The sequence below is a fragment of the Mirounga angustirostris genome, unplaced genomic scaffold (assembly GCF_029215605.1).
Source record: "Mirounga angustirostris isolate CCGP_5_RB_7025 unplaced genomic scaffold, mMirAng1.0.hap1 SCAF_6, whole genome shotgun sequence".
NCBI lineage: Eukaryota > Metazoa > Chordata > Mammalia > Carnivora > Phocidae > Mirounga > Mirounga angustirostris.
Genome location: NW_026991714.1, coordinates 12,282,943 through 12,300,450, shown reverse-complemented (window position 1 = coordinate 12,300,450; position 17,508 = coordinate 12,282,943). Strand labels below are relative to the sequence as shown.

At 37.5% G+C, this 17,508-nt stretch overlaps 1 protein-coding gene across 1 annotated transcript in view; it reads right to left on the bottom strand.

Annotated features, from left to right (window-relative positions):
• Positions 1-17,508, bottom strand: part of EPRS1 (glutamyl-prolyl-tRNA synthetase 1) — a 67,286-nt gene that overhangs the window by 9,148 nt on the left and 40,630 nt on the right. The window contains exons 19-28 of the mRNA XM_045876874.3: positions 10,264-10,491; positions 8,995-9,257; positions 6,865-6,916; positions 6,190-6,399; positions 5,759-5,831; positions 4,258-4,337; positions 3,927-4,028; positions 3,042-3,197; positions 2,373-2,570; positions 1,809-1,982 (exon numbers count right to left, since the gene is read on the bottom strand). Coding sequence (XP_045732830.1) covers positions 1,809-1,982; positions 2,373-2,570; positions 3,042-3,197; positions 3,927-4,028; positions 4,258-4,337; positions 5,759-5,831; positions 6,190-6,399; positions 6,865-6,916; positions 8,995-9,257; positions 10,264-10,491 — 1,536 coding nt within the window. The remainder of the gene's footprint in view (positions 1-1,808; positions 1,983-2,372; positions 2,571-3,041; positions 3,198-3,926; positions 4,029-4,257; positions 4,338-5,758; positions 5,832-6,189; positions 6,400-6,864; positions 6,917-8,994; positions 9,258-10,263; positions 10,492-17,508) is intronic.

Below are 17,508 nucleotides of genomic sequence, written 5' to 3'. Positions count from 1 at the left end.
TCCCCTTTCTACTTTCACAATACAGGAAGAGGTATAAAGAAGTTGTGGAGTCCCTGGGTTCTGGTCTGATAACTACACCATATACCCCAGTTACGAAACCGAGTCTCCCAATACATACACATCCCACCTCACCCCCGAGCTGCCTCGTTGTACAAAGTTAAACTACCAAATGAATATGAATCTAGATCTTCTAAAATACTTTTTCTTAGGAATTCTTGGACTAAATGGAGATAAAATGGCATTAAGAAGTGCCATGAGTACTTTTCACTAGAGACCCCTCCCACTGTTCTTTAATATTGGGCATCAAGTTTAGAATTTAGGTGTTCTGTTTTCTTTCCTGACAATTGTGGACAAGGAAGTTGTAGCAGAGCCTACTCACACTCCGTATCTCCTTCACAGTATAGGCCCGTCAGGCTACTAAAAAGAAGAGTGACAGGGACAAAGTCAAGTCAGTCCTAGAGGGAGAGGTGAGATGGAAGAGGAGGATGACAGAAGGAGAAGTGACTATGGATGCTTTTTTCTCTCCTCTCACTCCAGCCAGTAGCAAAGAATATGTTTCTCCTTTAACATTTGGAACCTCAGGCAAGGGCACATGGGCTCAGACAAGCTGCTGCTGGAAACACACAACTGCTATTTCTAAGTAAGCAAAAAACACTGCAATTAAAGGGAAATTATGTGAGGAAACACTTATCTTTAAAGTCTTCATTAAAGGTAGGAGAGTAAGTAAAGGAAAAAGTGTATTATACAGAAGGGAAACAAAATCATAAAAGATTTACCTTAGGGGCCAATTAAAAGAAACAGAGGTATAAATACCAGCAACTTTGGGAACCCTGTATGTGTTCATACTGAATAATCCCAATTCTGTTGAGCTTCCATACTTGGAATCAGCTTGGAGCTGCAATATCACTACATCTTCTCATCTATTTCCTGTAATGTGAGTTTAGAAATTCTGCTAATCTAGTAAGATTCCCTTGGTAAAGCATATAAAAAAAAATAAATTCCAGAAGTTTGAAAAATGGAATTAAAAATAAAGATCATCTACTAATGACAATGTGCAATAAATGAAATTTATATTAAAAACATTAAATCGGGGGCGCCTGGGTGGCTTAGTCGTGAAGCGTCTGCCTTTGGCTCAGGTCATGATCCCGGGGTCCTGGGATCGAGCCCCACATCAGGCTCCCTGCTCGGCGGGAGGCCTGCTTCTCCCTCTCCCCCTGCTTGTGTTCCCTCTCTCGCTGTGTCTCTCGGTCAAATAAATAAATAAAATATTTTAAAAAACAAAAATATTAAATCAGAATTTAGCCTTTAATATACAAAATAAAAATCAACAAATGGGTGTGAAACAATGTGGTGTGGAAAATCAAATATGATATTACTTTCTGATGTTTTCCTGATCAGCTGTTAACCATGACATGTAGGTGGTAACCATGCACCAGTATTCTGATAGTCTTACTGTTTAAGTAGCTTACTTATTATGTGAATTCCTGGTATAAACATTTTGGTATAACAACCCTATGAGGTTTATTAATCATATACAAGGTCTTCAAGATCATTTTAATTCTAATATAATAAAAATAAGCTTCCACAAAAAAGATTTTAAATTTAGCAAATATATAAACTTTATCACTATTACAAAGATCTGGACTGTGTGAAAATTAAGTGCAATTCAAGTGAAGAAGAAAAAAATTCACAACTACCCACATAGAGAAAAGTAATGAGAAAGCCTTACATTTTACAGAAGCATATGTTAAGAAAATCTAAATCCAAATTGGGAGTATGGAAGTAAAAGATGCAACTGAAGAATTTACCTTGAGCTCCCAGTGATTGAATTTCCAACCTGGAGAATAGTTCTCTCTCAAATCAACTCTAACTCGAATATTAACACTGAGTAACCGCCTTCGATAATCATTGCATTTTGCAATCAGAGCCTCTCTGTCTTCTTCAGAAAGCGCATTGGTAATGCCACAAGGAATAACCATCACCTAGAACCAGCACAATAGCACAAATTTATACAAGAAAACAGCATACAAAGTAATGTGGTCATGTTGGCTGCATGATACCCAGGAATCAAAACCTACTGGGGACTATAAATTTTAACACAGATCAACTTGTGTGATTTCTAATCTCTATGGAATGTCTACCAACCAGCTGCACATTACTTGTCTAGGCTAAATGCATTTTCATTTGACCTACTATATCTCATTAAACTTATTATGAATCATTTCAAAAAATGATTTCTAAAAAAGTTTTGTATAAAAGCAGCTAAAAATTAAAAGACAAAAAAAACCCAGAAATGATACACAAGGTTACACAATACTAAGGTCCAGACTGTATTTTATAGAAAGACTCATGAACAGAAACAGTTTCCTTACCTGAACAGAAGCTACACGGGGTGGTAATACTAAGCCCATGTTGTCTCCATGAACCATGGTCATAACACCAATAGTTCGAGTTGTCAGACCCCAGGAGTTTTGATAGGCAAATTGCTTCTCTCCTGGCGTCTTGGGATCTTCAAAAATAATTTCAAACATTTTGGAAAAATTCTGCCCTAAATGATGTGATGTTGCTCCCTAAAACAGAGAAATAGAAGCGTTAATTTTAATAACTAATTATGCCTTTGAAAATGATTTCTGTAAGATCATACACCTTAAAATGACACCAAACATGTTCCTTGATTTTCTTTTTATATTAAGTTTTTAAAGCATAAATGATACAACAAAAAGACTAAGATTAGTCAAAAAAAAAAGTACAGAAACGTACTGCTGTGGGCAGCCGCTTTCATAGAAATAACTTCAACTACAAAGGTTAAAAAAGAATCCATGCTTTGGTAATTCAGGATACAAGCCTTCACTTAACTGACCTTAGAGATTTGGAAAAATGGGATAGATAAGCGTGAAATTATAACATGGTCTAGAAGGCACATGAAATATACTTATTTTTTTTGGAAAGAGTCTACTTCTCTGGTGACAGAAGTCTACTGGATGTGCCCACAGGCTGTGCATACAGTCCCCTATGAACCCTATGCAGCACTTCGCTGGTACCTGGATGGCTCTTCCACTAGCGGATATAAACACCTCTAAGGTAGTTGTATAATCTCCTCCTGCAAACTTCTCCTTTTCAGTCTTTCTGCCTTTTACAACAGGAATTGCCAGGAGTTCTTCGTATACCTGAGCATATAAGTCAAGTATCTGCAAGACCTGTAACAACATTTTAAATATGAAAGTTCAAATATATGGTATATTTATTTCTTACAGACCTATAAAACTATACTATTTAAAACTAACTGTGGTGGCAAAAGTACATCAAACAATGAAAACCTTTTCTTACAGAAAGGTTAAAGCAGCCAGTGTGTATTTATTAAGGAAGACATTCAACAAACTAGTGGAAAAGAAGTTGAGTAACTTTTTAAAATGTTCATAAATTTAGAATATAAGAAAAAAATGTTTTTGAAGAATATAAATATATATATGCGTATATATATATACACGCATATATATATATATATCTCTCTCTAGTAACCAGGGTGAAAATCTGAAGAATAATTAATTTCACCCTGGGATTATAATTTCCATACATAATTTCCTCCATACATGGAAGTGCAAAAATATTTTCATCTGAAAATTTAAAACAGCACATTTTCTAATAAAATTTCATTTAAGCAGTTTCTTAAGTCTGTGTATATCTGTATTAACTTTTTTATTTTTCTTTTAATAGGTGGTACATAAATTTTGAGTAACAAAATAATTATACCAGGAAATTATCTTTTAAAGTTATTTTGAGATCAGATTAAATTTCAACTCAGAGTTATTTATTAAATGACTATTATCTAAGTAGATAACACTGCATTACTTATAGTTGGTGGGGGAAAAAGCACAGCCTGGAGAAAGAAATGGAACATAATTAATATGGAAGACGACTTTTTATACCTCTTCTGCTGCTTCTTCAAAGGTAGCAAATGCACTGTGCCCTTCCTGCCAAAGGAATTCACGAGTGCGTAGGAAAGGCTGAGGATGTTTGAATTCCCAACGCTGGAAGAGGCAAGAACACAATTTGATCATTATGGAGAGCTTTTCCATTTTTATTAACAATTTAATGTGGCAAGTAACCAGAAATCATAATTGTAATCCATAACTGTGATAAAAAATGCATGCCATTCTCCCAATCCTTTGAATATAAAAATAAGGGAAAAAAATGTGCTTTAAAAAAAAACTGAGTATAAAGAATAATGAAAGAACATAAGAAAGAGTATGTACCTACCACCACATTACACCACTGATTGAGTCGGATGGGCAGATCTCTGTGTGACTGCACCCATTTTGCATATGCAGGATACATTACTGAAAAGATACAGGAAAATACAGGTGGTTAGTCACTGAAGGTTTTATTTCTCTTTGAAGGCTAGTAAGAGTTACACCAGTAACACAGTGAATACAAATTAAAATGCTGTGTTTGTGTAAATGCCTTTCCAATGTTTGTAACAGTAAGTGAATGGTATTACTACATTATTTCTCTCTTTTTTTTTTTCCAAGATTTTATTTATTTGACAGAGAGAGAGAGAGCCAAGAGCAGGAACACAAGCAGGCGGAGTGGGAGAGAGAGAAGCAGGCTTCCTGCCGAGCAAGGAGCCTGATGCGGGGCTCGATCACAGGAGCCTGGGATCATGTCCCGAGCCCAAGGCAGACGCTTAACGATTGAGCCACCCAGGCACCCCCTACGTTATTTCATAAAGCGGATTAGTCAAGGAAATAAATTTACCTAAACCTGGCCTTATTTTGTATTTTTCACATTGAAATTTACACTTCACATTTAATTTGACTGCTTTTCAGCTGTTTTATTTTCAGAAACACTAAGTGAAGCTCTTACAGCATATACCACGCATGCTCTCTGTGAAGTTCTTTGCACTTATGATGCTGGTCACTTCCCAAGTTCAATCCACAAAGTCAATTATCATAATCTTAGTATCAAAGATGTGGAATCTGAGCATAGAGAAGTTAAACAACTTGCTGAATCCAGCGCAGTTATCTATTAGAACTAGAATTCAAATTAGATCTATCCAATGCATCTATGCAGAGTATGAAAGCTCTTGCCATGAACTGTTAATTTAAGTGAAAGTGTCTGTCTTATCACAGCCTACTCATGACTATCTAGAATTACTAAAAACTCTGCCAACCAGAAAACAGCTGGTGTCATAATTTCAATAATGCATCCTTATAATACTATACAAGAGTATCACCAGAAGTATGAAGTAAAGGGCAAATAATCCTTCATTCTAAAGATGGATAATCACTTTGGAAAACACTGACAAGCCCAAAAACCTTTCAGAGACCTTTTTTATTACCTGCAAAATGGAGATTACAATTGCTCCCTCCACCTTTCTCACTCACTATTGTAAGAATACAATATATAAATGAAATCACTTAGTAACCTATAAAAACCCTATACAAATATAAATGTCATATTAAAATGACTAACAAAATTTTTAAGAAAATATGGCATAAAACATCAGTGTTGACAAACTTATAAAGTGTTTTTTCAAAAAAACAACATACTTTATTCTAATGATAAAGAGCTCTGCAATGTTTACCGCACTGAGAATAAAATTCTATGCAACTTCAGTATATATTCATTTTTATCAACATTCGTTTAACTGTGTACTGTCAAGGATCATAAATATCACAAAATCAACACTGAGGTGACTCTAGAAGCCATCTCTAGTGTTCCCATGAACGCTCTCCTACACCCCAAGGCCCATCCTCACCTGTTTCACTAGTGGGACGAACAGCAATTGGTTCTGCCAACTCTGTTTTGCCAGATCTTGTAACCCAAGCAACCTAGTAAGATAAAATAATTTTCCATACATTTTTTAAACAGCATTTCAGGCAAATCTCTATTTCAATTTTTGCTACAGAAATTAAGGCAAGTTAAAATAATTGCTGCTGTTCCTGGTAAGAAAAGTAGATACTTACTGTCCTTAAAAATATTTACAAAAAGTAGGAGCCAGTTAGTTAATGTAACAAACAGAATCATAACTTGCCCCTGAAGGTAGAAATACATATGTATCTTTTGTAATGGCTTTATATTTCTCTAAATTGGTCTTGCCATTTAAATTTCTGTTCAAGTGTGAACTGAAAATATACTTTTAAGTTTATGAGAGATAACTGCAAAAATAAATAAAGCAAGCTAACTTACCTCAGGAGCAAAGTCAGCAATATGAGTCTTCTCTTTCTCTAATGCACCTTGAGACACAAACATGGGGAAATAGCAGTTTTCAACACCAAGTTTCTTGATCTCAGCATCAAAAAAGTCCTTGATGGATTCCCAAATGGAATACGCCCAGGGACGAAGAATATAGCAGCCACTTACATCATAGTATTCAATCAGTTCTGACTTTGTGATGACCTTTTTAAAAGAAAAATAGTCTTTGAAGCCTAAATTAAACCAAAATTATAATACAAGTGCCAAGTGAATGATAACCAAGCTTCAAATCTGGAAGCTTCCACTGTTGGTACATCCCCTTAATGTGCATGTAAAATGGGCTTTTCTATAGTGAGAAACACCAAGCCTAAACTCTTAAGACTTGAATGCCAATCTTACTTCTGCTGTTTACTATCTCTGTGACTTTGGATTATCTCTTTACCGCACCATTTAAAAAAAAAAAAAAATTGAGTAATGACTATCTCATACGGCTACTTCTCAATTCATTGCTTTATGTGAACATGCTTTGAAAACTGTGACAGGTTAAATGGCTATATTATATATTATTGACAACATCATACATTACCGTGTGTCTGGACTTTTAGAATCTAAATACAAAGTAGTATTTGAGAAATTTAAAACATGAAAACAAACGGAATGCATACTCACTTGAGAATACCAATCTGCAAGGTTTTCTTCTTTTTTTGCCTCAAGACCCAACCTGCAGATAGGAAAAATAAAATATGAATCCCTTCATTCATCAACTGCTTTTAGGCTTAATGGAAACAAAATTCTGAAGTTCGAAACAGAATAGGTGTTTCTTCAATATGAGTTATTTCCGTATTTATCGCTCTTGGATATTCATTCCCAAGATAATGTTTTTAACCTCTTAAAAGGTGGTAAGACACTGCCCACAAAGAACTAGGAAAGTCAAGCTAGCAAAAGCTATGATTTTAATGCAGACATCTTTTTTACAAAGTTTTTTATAAGGTAATGTATTTGTAATAAAGATAGAATTTATTCACATAGAATTCTCTCGCTAAAAAGAAGAATCTTTTGCCAAACTCAATCCAGAAAACATTATAATTAGCAAGACTGCTGTCCCACTGAGAGTAACACATAAAAAAGTAATGAAAACAATGGCTGTGTGTATATGTGTGCATACATAGGTAGATATAATCCTTACATAGTCTAAAATTTTTCTTTTAATTGCACTAAGTAAAAGCTGCAGAGACTAGCGCAAAATAAGTTAGATCTGCAACAAAAAACTATTCCAGACAATGATCCTTTTCTTGAAACCAATAGTTATTCAAGAACTGTGGTCTTATGATGCACACAGAAAAAAATCAGCCATTAGTCCTGTTTTAGAGTTTACAAACAAGGGTTTATTGGCTTAAAATATTAATGTATTTATAGCTGACTTCTCCACTGTTTCACTTTGACATGGCTCAACAAGATGCCTACGTGAAACCTGGCCTTTTCACAAACAAAGGTAAAAGGTAAGAAGTTCTGTTCTCTCTTCTATTATTCTGTGACCTATAAATCTGATCACTCAGTCAATACGCAAGAAAAACAACTGTTATATTCTCTTGTTTAAGGAGACATTGCATGTATGATGTGAGAGTTAAGAGGCAGAATTTTAAAATCAGCTAAACAAATCTAAAACCTGGGGCACCTGGGTGGCTCAGTCGGTTAAGCGTCTGCCTTCAGCTCAGGTCATGATCCCAGGTCCTGGGATCGAGCCCCGCATCGGGCTCCCTGCTCAGCAGGAAACCTGCTTCTCCCTCTCCCACTCCCCCTGCTTGTGTTCCCTCTCTCACTGTGTCTCTCTCTGTCAAATAAATAAATAAAACCTTAAAAAAAAAAAAATCTAAAACCAAAAGTTCTCACACACACACAAAAAAAAGATCTCACAATAGTAGTTGCTAATGACAGGTTTTTCTTTTTATTAAGCCACTGAAGGAAGCTAGCACAAAGTTCACTCTAATTTTGCCATGGGGATTATGGACAGGGCATCACATGATTCATACGAACTGGAACATACTAAAACATCATCTATTCCACTGTTTTGTCTTTTAAACAACTTTGTTTTATATTTATTCTAACCAAGCCTGAAATCCTAGAATGAAGTTGTCATTTAGTCACCATTAAAGATTTTCATCTGAAAAATTTGCTTAAGGTGTAAGACAATGAGTATTGTCAGGCTACCAACTGTGTTAAAAGGGAGGAAAATGGGAACATTTATATGTATTTGTTTTCACTTGTGTAGCCAAATGAAGATCTCTCAGTGGTTACAGAAGAAACTTGCTGTGGTTACCAATTCATGATGGTGGTAGGAGAAACTGGGAAGATGGGGTACAAGCATGGGAGTGAGACTTCAGCGAACTTTTTATATTCTGAGAGTCCTGAACCAAGCAAACGAATAGAAAATTAACAAAAGCTATCCCCTGGCACCATACCTCTAGCTTTCTCCAACTTCACATGATAGTCAAACTAACCAAAATCTGTTTTTATTTATTTATTTATTTATTTATTTTTAAAGATTTTTTTTTTTTTTTTAAATTCATGAGAGACAGAGCGAGAGAGAAAGGCAGAGGGAGAAGCAGGCTCCCAAGGAGCAGGGAGCCCGATGCGGGACTTGATCCCAGGACCCTGAGATCATGACCTGAGCCGAAGGCAGACGCTTAACCATCTGAGCCACCCAGGCACCCCAAAATCTGTTTTTTAAAAAAAAATAATTTCAGAGTTGAATTCCTTCACAACTGCTTCACTTGAAATGCAGCTTCCATGTTCTATTACCTGGTCTGTTTCTTAGGCCCTTGCCCTTCTCCTGCTCCACTGGATGACAGTCCACTTCCTTGGCTTTTAAAGGAGTCTTTCTTTTGGCCATCACTTTGCTTCTGAGGCTTATTCTGCTTCTCAGATTTGTTTTCTTTTTCTTTCTTTTTCTTATCTTTGTCCTCAGCCCCAGTGGCAGAGACAGGCTTATACTCTATTCCGGTCAGAGATTTGTACTGTGCTTTCAGCTGAAGGAGTTCTTGTACAGCTGTATCTACCTGATCCTTTAGTTTAACAAAAGAGGAAAAGAGAAGATAATATCTAATTCCAATCACCGTGTAAGCACTAATGATCAAAGCTTCCTAAGCAGATTTGAAAACATAAATGAAGGCAGAGGAGAATGCGTTAAGGGTGGAGAACATCAAATATACTAACAACTGAAAACAGAAACTGTGACAAACAGGGACAGACTTGTACAAAAGAGGGACTGAAAAACAGTACTAGAACTGCACTGTCTGAATGGGAGTCACCGGCCACGTGGCTATTTAAATTCAAGTAAATAAAATGAAAAACTCAGTTCCTCAGTCACAAGAGCCACATTTTAAGTCTTCAGTGGGACAGGTGACTAGTGACTGGGGTGGGACAGAACTGCCACAGAACACTTCCACCGTCACAGGACTTCCACCAGGAAGTAACATGTATTCCACCGCAAGTTAAGTTGGGAGCCATTACACTACATATGTTCAAAGCTTCATAATCATAAAGATGACAGCAACCAAGTTTCTATATTACTGGTTAAACTTTAAAACCTGTAATGACGTACTGTTTTCCATTCACAAATCTGTACCCAAAAAATCCTACCCCTATGAAGAGAATATAATTAGCACAGACTACACCAGAGCTCAAAATAACACTTGCCATTTGAGACTGACTCAGCTCCAGGAGAATGAGTAGAACAAAGAGCATGCACCAACGGCCTACAATAAGCCAGGCACTGCTGGGGTCTAGGGCCCTATTCTCCGGGATCTCATGGACTAGAGAAGCTGACAACAGGTAAAATACAGAGTGTTTAAGTACAGTGTCAGAGAAAGGCAGCGTCTTGTAAGAAATGTCCAGTCAAATATAGACGGGGAGAGAAGTATCAGTGAAGGCTTGTCTAATGCCCAAGACAAAGGTTGAGAACTGAAATACATGAGCAGAACTTGGATTTGATGGGCCAGAAAGTGTTCCAGGCAAAGAAAACAGCCTGTAATGTAAACAACAAAAATACAAACAAAATACCACACTAACCTTAGAGGCTTTTTCAGCTTTAAGTTTTCGAACTACTTCTCCTTGAGAAGCTACTTCGTCAAAAAGTACTTTGGCTTCTGGTGTTTCTGGACCACTAGCCTCAGAACTGTTGGTTGAGTCTGAACTTTGAGATAATGGAGGCTGACCAGGAATGTACTCTTTTCCAGTTTTTTCTTTATACTGAGCTTTCAGGGAGAGTAAGCATTCTACAGCTTCATTTACTTTAGCCTGAAATAAAAGACAAAAAACAATTATTTAAAACTTTCTGAAATTTCTGAAAATTTCAGTGATTACTAAAAATCATTAATTACCACCAAAGTATTCCTATAAATAATCATCATGGAGAAACCCAAGCAACAAAGGAGCTCAATTATAAAGTAACAGATCAAAGCTAAAAAAACAAAACTTAAAAATAAAAATATTATAATCCTATATGTAAATCATAAAAACAAACATAAACATACACATACAGTACCATAACTTCCATTTTACATATATAAACAGGCAAATAACAGAATATCCAAGCAAACTTGGCAGTGCCCAAGCCCCAGGTTTATAAATAGTGGAGTCAGAAATTACAAAATCAGAATAAAGATCAGCTCAATGGCTTTGCTATACAAACCTTATTTTCATTAGCTTACTAAACAAACACTAAATACAGCACAAAACAAACTACAGTTTGGGCCCAACTAAAAAACAGTTATATTACTCTTAAAAATTTACAATAGGGGCACCTGGGTGGCTCAGTTGGTTGAGTGTCTGCCTTTGGATCAGCGTTCTGGGATCAAGTCCCACATCGGGCTCCCTGCTCAGTGGAAAGCCTGCTTACCCCTCTCCCTCTGCTGCTCCCCCGCTTGTGCCTTCTCTCTCTGTCAAATAAATAAATAAATAAAATCTTTAAAAAAAAATTTACAGTAAAATGAGAAGATATATGGAGGTTTTTTTTAAAGATTTATTTATTTTAGGGGCGCCTGGGTGGCTCAGTTGGTTAAGTGACTGCCTTCAGCTCAGGTCATGATCCTGGAGTCCCTGGATCGAGTCCCGCATCGGGCTCCCTGCTCGGCAGGGAGCCTGCTTCTCCCTCTGACCCTCCCTCCTCTCATGTGCTCTCTGTCTCTCTCATTCTCTCTGTCTCAAATAAATAAATAAAATCTTTAAAAAAAAAAATTTATTTATTTTAGTAGAGAGAAAGCAAGCAGGGGGAGGGGCAGAGGGAGAGAGGGAGGTAGAGAAGCAGATCCCCACTCAGTGCGGAACCCAACACAGAGCTCAACCTCATGATCCCGAGATCCTGACCTGAGCTGAAACCAAGAGTCAGACATTTGCTTAACCAACTGAGCTACCCAGGTGCCCAGGTATGCTGAGGTTTTAATTAGACATTAACGTATATACATCATCCTCTGATACTTCAATGTAATCATAATGAAAAAGAATGAAATACTCAGCCCAACTGAGACGCTTATGATTCTAGCAGAGAAGGGCAACAACGCAGGCAAAGGACCCAAGTTGGATGCTTTACCCGAATGGTAGTACTATCTAAGCACAGACAAATATGCCACTGAAAAGCCATCCCATCAATCAGAGAGAGAAAAAGTGCCTCCAAATTACCCTAGTTTCCAAGTTTCACTGCTACATTATAACAGCACTCCAAACAGCTAAGAGCAACCCAACAGAAGCCAGGAAGAATACTACAGTGGGGGTCAAAGGAGTGCAGGAAGCATTGGTATACATTCCAAGAACTTACACCTATGAGTCAACAAGTGACATTTCCCTGTCAGCTAATTTATGACACAATGTTTTGCTGCCTACTGAAGTGCAGGCTGTCACACCAGTACCACACAGGAGTAAATGTAAGAGGAGAAATCACACAAAAACAAGCAGGTAGCTTGCCTTATTTGTAGCCCTGACCTGTCTCTTGTTTACACTGTCTTTAGAATTAAAAGCATTTTCACAACAGAATCTACCTAATCCTAACAAATAAGACACAATTAATCAGACCTACAAGAATCAAGGAAAAAGAAACTTCCATCAGCTAACAGAAAGAAAATGGGAAAAAAGTTAAGGGACTTTCCTGCAACCATTTCTACAAAAAGAGGCCTTTGAAAGGAGTTCCGTTTTACACTATAAGCAAGTGTTGACCAGAGTCTGAAGTCAGGTGGCACATACTTCACAAAGGAAAAAACCTTGTTTGGCAAGATTACAATTCAACATATTATAAAGAAGAAAATTAAGATGGACAAATCACTTCACTACTAAATCATATTCTAAAACAGAGTAGAATTATATACACTTATAGTTCCCCTCCAACTGAGAAATGGAACACTGTGGATAACTAAGTAATCTATTCAGGTTATTTTTCAAAACAGTGAAATAATACTGTTCTCTATGCAGTCTTCTCTGATGATTTAGAAGGTATCTGAAGATTCTTGAATTAGAATCAGCATTATTAATACAAAAAACTATCTCTATTATTTTATGGCCTATTTATTTACTCTGTGCTGGACACTATGCTCAGTGCTTTATGTGGATCATTTTATTTTTCAAAACAACCCTGACTCATTTTATAGAAGTAAAGCTTAGAAATAAGACTAAGTACCTTACCCAGTTACACAGTAAGTGGTAGTAGAGCCAGGATTTAATCTAGGGTTTATTCTAGAGTCTGTGATCTACTCCTGCTAACATGCTATGAAAACTGCACTTTCAAAAGAGGTCTTTGATTCTTACTTAACGACGTCTTGTGGAATGAGGAAAAAATAATCTCTTTTAATACTCTAGTTTTCTGGAATAAAAGGCATTTACAAAGAAAAACTGGATGGTACTACTCGATATAAGATTAAACAACAGAAGCCTACAAAGCAGGTACTGATAAATCTTAAACTCTTAATGGACAAAACTGTTTTAAACTTACCTAACATACGCCAATACAAACATGAAAAGATTTCAATAAATAATTGTTGATGCAGATGAATGAGAAAGGAAACAGCCTACAAAAAAACACTTCCGTGAGAATTTAACATGGGAATTTGAGGAAGTGCACATGACCTGAGAATCAGACCAAAGATGGGCGAGGACTCACCCGGTTACACTTAGAACGAGACGGCGCACCCAACAGCTATTTAGACAGCAGCCACTAGATGGAGACATTTCTCCGTGGGAAAGGAAAGAACTTAAAGAAGAAACACCTGAACATTACCATTTTAAATGTAAGAACAGAAAGGCTTGAGCACCTCAATTATCAGTGAAGAGAGCTTTTTAAAAATACACTTTTTTCCGACTTCATCTATTTTTCCCAACTCTATAGATGTTCTCCCACCTTTCGCTCCTTTTTTAACCTATCCCAGAGGACACCTGCACACATGAGCGATAACCACTCCCCATGCAGATTCTCACTCGGTGGGGGTGGGAGATGAATAGTAATCCAAAGAGGGAATTCTCCCAGGTTGCGGAGGGGGAGTAATGAAGTTTGTATCATATAAAAAAGTCTGCTAGGAGACTTAGTGAACTAAAAGTTCACAGGTTTTCAAAGCAAGGTGTTTGGCTTTTTTTAAGTCAACTGATTAGAATCTGTATTTAGCTTAAATGCCTAATCCTGTACGGAACAGCCCAATTACTGAACCCCAATCCCAGGAGTCAATCCAACAGAACAGAGGGCCCCGATTCTGGAGTCAATCTGGGTTGGGAACACCTGCTCTGCTGTTTCTCAGTTCGGCTCAGGGTTCATTTACCTAAATCACAATGTATCCGCTACTTTTCTCTAACACAAATCAATTAGCCAAACTCCTCAGATTTTCCTAGACGATCCCTAAGCTGTAGTCAGTCTTGTGAAATGTCCTGTCTCACAAGATGGATGGATTTATACCTGTTTAATGCAAAGGCAAGCTTGTATTAAACACCAAATACAGATATAGCAGAAACCCATTACACACAAATTCCAAATAGGAAGCTCAAAATCTGTCAAGGGAAAGGATGGGTTTGTTTCTTCTGATTTTCTCCCCCCTGCAATCTTTATTTTTTGGCCTTAGAATTAAGGCTATTTGAGGTGGGGGTGAGGGGCAGTGGTTTTCTAGAACAGCCTGTTTACCAAAGGGGTATAACGATGTGTTTCCTCTCCTGATAAGCTGTGATTTGATTTTCAAAACCAAAAACACTGGTGTAAAATATAAAAGGGCAAAGATGGGCAGAATATTTAAGTTGAATTAATGGGTGCATAAAATACAAGGTGCCATGAATCAAATGTTACAACTGGAGAAGATGACCAGCACCCAGCCACCCAGATGGAATCTGACAAAAAGAAGCTGCTAATGACAAGACGAAACAACTGTGAATTATTGTTTCTATTTAACATAATAATCATTTGATTTTGCTGCCATTTATTACTTCAATTAAAAAAGTCAGTTCTATAGCAGTCCTCAAATCTCTGTCCTCTAGGGGATGGGTCATCTGACTTTTCCAATAAAGGGCCAGGGCCACATAAAAAATATTGTAGGCTTTGTGAGTCTAACTACTCGACTCTGCAGCTACAGCACGAAAAGAGCCTTAGACAGTATGTAAACTACAAAGTGCAATTGTAGCCCAATAAATTTCACTTACAAAACACGGGCAGGCCATAGTTTGCCAAACCTGATCCCAGAATTTAAAGTGTTGTATTTCATAAAGCCCTTAATTTACCATTTTCTGACTCCCATTTCAAGAAAACAATACTAAAATTTCATGTTTAAACTGCATTCATTTAGATTTCAAATCAGAGAATTGTGTTCAAAATCAAAGTTTTATTTTTTGAAACTATAACTTTTGAACTTTGAAAGTTAATATTTCAAATCTGAAAAGTGACTTCAATTTTTAAAGTAACTCAGCATTCAGAATTATTTACCTTTGGTGTATTCTCAGATATGCAACTCACAACTATATATGCCTGATCCACTGTTTTGTAACAACCTACTGAGCAAGGGAAAAAGGAAAGAGGAGCAGAAGGTGGACTTGAAGGAGGAACTGAAGGTAGACTTCCAAGTTTTCACTCTTGCCCACCTTTGCTTATACTCTGCCTTTATATGCTTAGAAGTTCTTTTTTTTTTTTTTTAAAGATTTTATTTATTTGTCAGGGAGAGACATAGCGAGAGAGAGGGAACACAAGCAGGGGGAGTGGGAGAGAGAGAAGCAGGCTTCCCGCAGAGCAGAGAGCCTGATGTGGGGCTCAATCCCAGGACCCTGGGATCATGAACTGAGCCGAAGGCAGACGCTTAACGACTGAGCCACGCAGGCGCCCCTATATGCTTAGAAGTTCTTACACAGAAGAATTACTATCTGATCCTGAAGCAGGAGGGAGGTGGGGAGAAGGACAGAAGAATGGACAAATAGAGAAGGAAGAATTCTAATGGAAGCCTGTAACTACAAATTCTCAGCTGATCACCTTCTTTACAACTGAACATGACTTAACAGAAGAACTACTTTTGTAGGAAATGGTTAAGAGGCTTAGATAAATTATTAATGTAAAATAAGCATAGACTTGGGTGCCTGGGTGGCTCAGTCATTAAGCGGCCGCCTTCGGCTCAGGTCATGATCCCAGGGTCCTGGGATCGAGTCCCACATCGGGTTCCCTGCTCAGCGGGAAGCCTGCTTCTCCTTCTCCCACTCCCCCCGCTTGTGTTCCTGCTGTTGCTGTCTCTGTCAAATAAATAAATAAAATCTTTAAAAAAAAAAAAAAGCACAGACTTGCTTAATAAATTAATAAACTAGTTAAAACCATAATCCTCTGGTGCTCATAATGCAATGCCCCACTACCATCACCTCTAATGAGAAATAACTTGGGGATCTGACTGCAAAATTGGAATCTAGGTTTTGTAAACTTCAGGAAATTACTTTCCTATTCACAGTTTCTCACTGGTTACAAAAACCAACAAATAAAAAAAGAAGTATTGGGCGCCTGGGTGGCTCAGTCGGTTAAGTGTCTGCCTTCAGCTCGGGTCATGATCTCAGGGTCTTGGGATCGAACCCCACATTGGGCTCTCTGCTCAGTGGGGAGTCTGCTTCTCCCTCTCACTCTTCCTCTGTGCTCTCAGATAAATACAATCTTAAAAAAAGAATTATTTGAACATTACTGAACATGGTTTTTGTGAGGATTAAATGTGAAAATAGTAACTGTGTACAGTACACGGTGCCAGATGTAGTCTAAAAAATACTTCCGTTCCTAGTAACTGGGTTGATTCTCTAGATCAGGAGAGAGCACTATTTACCACTCTTAGCATTCAGGGAAGAAAAAAATGTAAGCAATATTTTGAAACACAGATATGGTACACTGTACGCCTTCAGTAAATGTAGGTTAAATCAAAGATTCATTTCAGTATCACATTTATCATTATCAGAAAGTACCTAATAAAAGTAGCTGCCTAATTACCAAAGAAATTTAGGGTTTTTTTAACCCACAGGCTGACTTTTCATAAGCTTGACCATGCCATCCCAGGAAGTAGAATATAATCCACTGACCCAGTGAGATGGGAGGCATAGCTGGTTGCAGCTGTTACTACCCCACACATGACGTCCTGACCAAGACTCAGCACAGAATCTCAACATACTCTACTCAGAATGAAGGAATTTAAAGACCACAGCCCCTCCCCTCAAATTACATCTAGAAAGGGGTCCATAGCTTGTGTCTGATCTCCAGAGTGAAAAATACTCTTAAACTCGCTGAAGGGCAGGAAATATCAAGGATTTACATCCTAGGCTACAGGCTTTATTCCTAGAAGCAGAGCTATTTGAAGATCATCATAGCTCTGCAGGACTTCCAACAGGCTCACTAAAGAGAAAAGATTTTTCCGTACCTCACAATGGAGAGAAAAATACTAACTTCTGGAACAAAACCCCAAGATCTCCCCAAAGCATTTTCCCTCTTCAGCAGAGGTCAAACGTCCATGAAAGAATCAATCTTAGGGGCACGGTTCCCAGTCAGATGCCTAGCAACTTGTTAATGAGATGAGGAAATTGTAACCTCTTAATCCATTCTTCTCCAACCAAAGCCCAGGATGCTGATGGGATAACAGATCCCCTGACAAGAACAAATCTCCTCTAGTCACAGAAGTCAAGTCCAAGGGTTCACTATACCTCTGTGTTCATGTCACAGTCAAGAGTCTGTAATTTTTGGAAGCTTATGAGGGACTGAATTATATCTAGTTATAGCACTACCCATTTTGGTCATGTTTTAGAACTACACTACTGTTTGAATAGAACTGCGTATCTTGATTATTAAATATG